Source organism: Centruroides vittatus, unplaced genomic scaffold, assembly GCF_030686945.1.
Source record: "Centruroides vittatus isolate TY-2023 unplaced genomic scaffold, ASM3068694v2 contig_241, whole genome shotgun sequence".
Lineage (NCBI taxonomy): Eukaryota > Metazoa > Arthropoda > Arachnida > Scorpiones > Buthidae > Centruroides > Centruroides vittatus.
The window spans coordinates 97,496-104,724 of record NW_027121517.1 but is presented as its reverse complement, the minus strand read 5'-3'; the positions used below and the strand labels follow the sequence as shown (position 1 = coordinate 104,724).

Sequence of the window (7,229 nt, the reverse complement as noted above, 5' to 3'; positions counted from 1 at the left end):
ATGAGTCAATCTAAAAAAAGAAAAGTTGATTTGGAATGCAGAAACTTCAATGAAGCTTGGACGGTAAAATATCTTTTTACAAACATTAATAAGAAAGCAATTTGTTTAGTTTGTCAGGAAACAATTGCTGTTTTCAAAGAATACAATTTAAACAGGCACTTTACAACAAAACATCCAAAATATGCATCACTTTCTTTAAAAGAACTTCAAACTGTAGCAGAAAACTTAGCAAAAAACTTGAATAAGAAACAAAATATTTTTACCAAACAAAGTAATATAGAGAAATCTACCACAAAAGCAAGTTATGTTGTCGCACACAAAATTGCTAAGTTCTGTAAGCCGTTTTCTGAAGCAGAATTTGTTAAACAATGCATGGTACAAGTGTCGGAGATATGTTGTCCTGAAAAGAAACATATTTTTGAAAATGTAAGCCTTTCGAGAAGAACAATAGTACGACGGATTGAAAATATTTCAGGAAACTTACTTGACCAGCTAAGAACAAAAATTGCTGATTTTACCTATTGTTCTCTGGCTTTAGATGAGTCCTGCGATATTACTGATACAAGTCAATTATTAATATTTATTCGCGGCATTAACAAGAAATGTGAAATTAGCGAGGAACTTCTTAGTGTGCATCCAATGAAAGATACAACTACTGGTGAAGACTTCTTTCTCGCTGTTGAAGAGTGTTTAGTTAAAGTAAGTTTAACTTGGAATAAAATAGTAAGCGTCACTACGGATGGTTGTCCTAGTTTAACAGGGAAAAATGTAGGCTTACTTAAACGAATTCGCGACAAAGTAAAAGAGTTACAACCAGAACACGATATATTATTTTTGCACTGCATTATTCATCAAGAAGTGCTATGCAGAAAAGTTTTGAAATTGAATCACGTCGTTACTGTTGTGACCAAAGTTGTGAATTTTATCCGAGGACGTGCCGTAAATCATCGACAGTTTGTTGAATTTTTGAAAGAAATTGAAAGTGACTTCTACGAAATTCCTTATTACACTGAAGTGAGATGGCTTAGCATTGGTAAAGTTTTGGACAGATTTCAATATTTGCTTGATGAAATAGTATCCTTCTTGTCGATAAAAGAAAAACTACATGATTTTCCTGAATTGCAAAATAAGGCTTGGCTAAACGATTTCTCGTTTTCAGTAGATATCGTAAAATATTTGAATGAACTAAATATAAATCTACAAGGGAAAAACCAATTCGCTTTCAATATGCACTCAAACGTCAAAGCATTTATGACAAAACTCAATTTATTTGCTGAAAACTTTAATAATAAATTATTAAATCATTTCCCCTCATTGCAAGCACGGCGAGAATCATTGAAAAATACAGATTTTTTTAAATATAGTGCAATAACACAAGACCTGCATTCTGAATTCCAAAGAAGATTTCAAGATTTCAAAGCTATTGAAAAACCTTTATCATTAATTAGCCAACCTTTCAATTTCGATGTGCAAGAAGCTCCTGTTGAAATTCAACTAGAACTAATTGACTTACAATCAAATAATTTACTAAAAGAAAATTTTCACTCAAACGAATTGAGTGCTTTCTATGGCGCTTTGAATAATGAACATTTCAAACATTTTTTGAACTATGTTCAAAAATACCTTGTTTTATTTGGTTCGACATATATTTGTGAAAGAACTTTTTCTTTAATGGTTTCCACGAAAAATAAATATCGATCACAAATTACTGACGAAAATCTACACTCGGTATTAAGGATTGCTACAAGTGATTTGGAACCCAATTTTGAAGAAATAATGTCAGATGAACATTCGAGATTTCACGTTTCGCATTAACTTTAAATATTTATTTTAACGTTTGATGTTTTTCTTTTCTTTTTTGAATTCTATTTACTATTATATTTACGAAATGCAATATAAATGTTAAATTGTAATAACTATGTGTCAATATAAAATAATTTGTATCGTTAAGACATAAATAAGTAACAAAATAAAATCTTTCATTGACTGGTTTATCTAATAACCATTTATTTATAATAATATTTCTTTAAAAATTACGTGACATATTTTATTCAAATTGAAATGATACTTAGTGTTTTTGTCAAAAAAAAAAAAAAATTGGGCAGGGAAAAAACTCCATCCAAAACATCCGCTTGTGCAAAGCATACGCGGTATAGTCCTCCGGCCCGGGAGACATTTTGAAAATTTCATTTTGGCCCACACTTTAAAGTATTTGCCCACCCCTGTCTTAAAGATATGTTACAATAGCTAGAAAAATGGAAGAAAATGAATATAAGTTATCCAAAAGGCTCATTGACAAAAGAAACCCATTTGGCTCTAACACAAACTACAGAAGCACTTATACATTTGTCTAAATATTGTTTAAGTGAGATGAATTGTTCGTACTTTTTACCTGGCAAATTTCAAACTGACCTGCTAGAAGATCGGTTTGGACAGTACAGACAATTAAGTGGTGGCCAATATAATATTAGTATTAGACAAGTGTATGAAGTTAAGAAGAAACTTTGTTTACAATCTGTAATCAGATTAAACTTAAAGTCAGATGTTTTTGGTGAAATAAACTTCAATGAAATAAAAGATATCTTCTCCGAGCCTCCACCAATTATCAAGGACATACTGGTATCTCCCTTATTTAATGAAATTTATGTAACTTTGGTAGAAATTGAAAATTACAATGAAGATTTGCCTATTTTGACATACATTGCAGGGTACTGTTGCTATTCCCTACTGAAAAAGATAAAATGTGAATTTTGTAAAGATATGTTGGTGTTAAGTGAGGTTTTAGAAGATGAAAAATTGTATTCCTTAATAACAAATATTAGTCGAGGTAAACTCCTTTTTCCTCAGTCTCATGTCATCAGAGTTGTTGTTGTTACATATTTAATTATGAAAAAAATTTGTAAAAAATTTGAATCAGATTTTCTCAAAGTACAAAACCAAAAAAAGTTAGTTACATGCCTCACTTTAAATTCAATTGTCTCCAATGAATTACTTTGGAAAGGATCCTGTTGTGAAAATTTTCATTTTCCTGAAGATATTTGTAAGAAAATAGTATAGATTTCAACAAACATTTTTCTAAATAATTACTGTAGAAAGAAAAATCAGACTATTACCAAAGATGCAGTACTTAGGAAGAGAAAGATTTTTACTAAATCCAAGTAAAGTTAGTGAAATAAAATTATTCTATCAAGTTATGCTGTGGCTGTATGCTGGTGACAGTAATGTAAAATGTAATGTAATGTAAAATGTTAAAAATTGTAAATTGAGTTTTCTGTATAAAATTCTATCTTGGTAGATAATAAAATGAAAAGTGCAAATAAAAACTTATAATTTTCATGTCTACAGTTCATATATTTAATACAGTTATTATTTAATAATACTTTTAAAACTTAAAATCTCAAAGAAAAATTAAACTGTACTTTTTGTTATTACACAACGTTATAACACTAAATAATAATCAGAAGGAAATCATCTAACAAGTAAGTTGAACTCCGTGCTTCCCTGCTGGCATCGAGTTGTTATGACTACTCTTGTAAGCCCTACTTTCGAGAGCACAGGCCTGATTATCTAGGTGGCATTGCTTCATCCAAAGATAACATATGCCGTGGTTGCATGGTACTCGGTAGCAGAGAAAGGATGTATTAACGGGAAACTATCAACTGCTCAAAGAACTACACTACTCAGCCTGACAAAAGCATTTCGTACAACTTCGACAGAAGCACTGCAAGTAATAGCTGGTGTGCCTCCAATAGACTTTATACTAAAAGAAAAGGCACTTCAATAAATGTGCAAAACTGCACATACAATGACTATTGATGGAATCACTTATAAAGCACAAGATACCGAACACAAACGAAGGGCAGTCATGTTACCAAAGCCCGACGAAAGAAAAGCCATAGATATAACCAATGATGAGGAAATAGCAAAAGTAAACATCTTTACTGATGGTTCAAAGCTAAAGGATGGAGTGGGTGCATCCTACTCAGTAAGAGTCTTCCAGGCCAAATTATATGCCATATTAATGGCAGTTAAATGGAGCGTCTCCACCTTTCAGACTGGCTTAATAATAATTCATACTGATAGCAGAGCTGCAATTCAAACTCTGCAACAGCATAATGACAATAGCCAAATAGCATGGAAGTCAAAAAACTAATCAAGAACAAAAATGCTAACAAAAAAGTGTTTAACACAAGATTGTGTTAATAACAATCACATGGCTTTTTCCACCTTTATTTAGTTGATTTACAAAAAAATTAAAAGTAGAACTAGTAAACCTGAATATAGACAAAAGCATTTAAATAATTTAAAGAAAAAGTTCGTATGACGGATACCCAATCCGATTGATAAATATATGGGAAAAACAAATAAAAATGTTAACCTACGAAAAACAAATCCAGAAAATAAAAAACCAAGATATAAAATACAAAAGCTTTCCATATATAAAAAAATTGTACAAAGAAATTAAAAAAATAAATATAAAGTTAGCACCAAAATATGAAAAATTACAATCTCGAATAACAAATAAAAGAAAAAAACAACCTGATGAAAACACAGAAGAAACCAAAAACGTTGTTTATGAAATACCATGTACTTGCAAAAATCCACAAACCTACATTGGGGAAACAAAACAAAAATTAAAAATACGAATAAAAGAACATATAGCTGATATGAAGCATCAAAGAATGCAATCTGTCTTCCATAATCACTGCCTAATAAATAAGTGCAATATTGATAAGGACAATACCAAAATTCCGTACAAAGAGAAAGACACACATAATATAATGTTCAAAGAAAGTCTAGCTATACTTAACTCAAAAAATTGTATAAATAAAAACATAAGTATAAATATAAATAAAAACTGGCTAAATATCAACCGGATCAACCGAGACTTTTTACTTTCACACTAGCTAAATATACTATAAATCTTAATACTTTTGTCCAAAAAAACACCACCAGAGGGTTTGAATTCATTTCAACCCCCTGCACGTTATTATGTAAATTTCAACTATCGCACAATCCAAACAACACTCTATAAAAGAAAGTTTAAACAAAAGCTTACGCCTGAAGGACTTTTCTACAAATTTGTCTATAAGGAAAATTCTGAAATTCCTTTCAACATAAACATACCAAAGGAAGTGCTCAAACGAACTTGGAAAACGTACAGTACATTAATCATCTCTAATAGGAGAAAGAAGATAACTAATAATGTAAAGAACTGTTCACTATACCCAATAGTCTGGGATTGTAATTTGAATTACTGTTATATATATTAAATAGATGTACCTTTTTAATTTAAATGGATGTACAAGAATTTTAAAACCTTCTAATTCTCGAGTTTGTAATATGCAAACTTACCATGTGCAAGTGCCATACTAGGGAAAGACTGGTACGTTACATACGTTTTAAAATGTTTATACAATTTGCCTGTAAATAATGTTAAAACGCTTTATACACTATTTCTTATATTATTTTAGTTGACTGATGAGAGGCACAAGGCCCGAAACATGTACCGTATAAACTAAATAAAGGTGGAAAAAGCCATGTGATTGTTATTAACACAATCTTGTGTTCAACACTTCTAAGACAATACACAACACGGTTTCACAAGAAATCAAAAATGCTAGCATTGTAAAGTACTTAATTTTAGTATCTTAGGAAACTGACTATAATTACGGTCGGTGAAACTTCCATTAACCTAACGGGTACTTTACGCGGATTCGAGATTAGTTTGCCAGGCCTGGGCTTTTAAGCGTGCACCGAAAGATTAGTAATAATAACGATAAATACCAAGTCAAATCAAAAGTTCAAATATATTTAATTAATAACTAGAACGTACTACGTACAAATATCAATAATTCCAAACAAAATTTATTAACGAAAATCAACAAGTCAACCCGACAATAAACTTAGCTTAACTTAATAGTAATTCCCCTTTGAAATTCGACAAATCAAATACTTAGAAACTATGAACAAAATCTCTTACTAATTAAACGTCTATCCGTCACCTCACTATACGAAGAAAACTATTTCCTCAATACTTTCGATATCGTCAAATCGTCAATCGAACTCCTCTTTAGCACCTTGGATCGTCCAATTATCAATCTGGACTTCTATCAGAAAATACTTCGCTTTCGAATCTACCTCGCTCTCACAGTCGCCTCGATTTGGAATTCACCTCGGTTTGGAAATCACCTCTCCTTCTTCGGTTAACGTACGGGTTTTATACTGTGAGGTGACGTCACACTTGAGCTGGGTTACTCCCCTTATTTACATACTTAGTTGCTAACATTAACTTTCTTTTCTGGCAGCTTTAAGTTTCCGACAAAGCTTATAAACCGTTTACAAAATATTTATCATAATTTTCTGGGATGTTTAAGACAGTTTATCAAGTATTTCTCTACTAGTGATTGTGGGGACTCCCCCCTCCATTTTTTTTTCTGCGGAATGTTACTTCCGCCGGGCAGCGCAAGTACGCAAAATTTTTCCTACGGCGCTTATTTCTCCGTGAGTTGTTTTATCTTCATTTTTCATTACTAACAAGAGAGTGGTGGGGAACCTTCGCCCTAAATAAACATAAACCCCAAACAAAAGATAATAAAACGGAAAAATAATAATAAAATAAAAATAACGTTCGGACTCAGTTCCTTACAGCATTAAGGTGAGATGAATCAAGGCCCATATTGGCATAGAGAGAGAGAATGCCCTGGCGAGAATGGCAACAAACAAACAGAATATTTCCTACAGTAAAATTCCACTCTCACACATTAAAAATGTATTAAAGCAAAAATCCCTAGAAGAGTGGCAAAACCGCTAAAGTTACAGAGATAAAAGAAAGCACATGTATTGGCTTTTCCCAAACGCAGAGGAAGGAGTGAAAGTGGATATGATAGACTACCTGAACTCTCAGCTGTACTCAAACCACTGTAACTCAAGAGAGTACCTACAAAGAGTAGGAAAAGACCAAGATGCTAACTGCGTGGCAATAAAAGACAACACTTAGACCATCTAATATACAACTGTCCAAAATATGAAAGAGAGAGAATGCATCTTAATCTCCTGTGAAGAGAGACACTTAACACAACTAGCACGGATCTCTACCTAATAATCCGAATCAAGGATCTTTACAAAACCTTAAGGAGCTTCACGCAACTGTTCTTTATTGTCTCGTAATAAATTCTCTTTGTTATTTTAACTGGTGTCATTTATTTGAATCTTGCCTCTGTCTTATC

The 7,229-nt window shown here is 31.9% G+C and overlaps 1 protein-coding gene across 1 annotated transcript; it reads left to right on the top strand.

Annotated features, from left to right (window-relative positions):
• LOC136971248 (general transcription factor II-I repeat domain-containing protein 2B-like) lies at nt 1-1,815 on the top strand. The gene has a single exon (XM_067265716.1). The coding sequence runs from the start codon at nt 1-3 to the stop codon at nt 1,813-1,815; it is 1,815 nt and encodes a 604-aa protein (XP_067121817.1).
• Nucleotides 1,816-7,229: the final 5,414 nt, after the last annotated feature.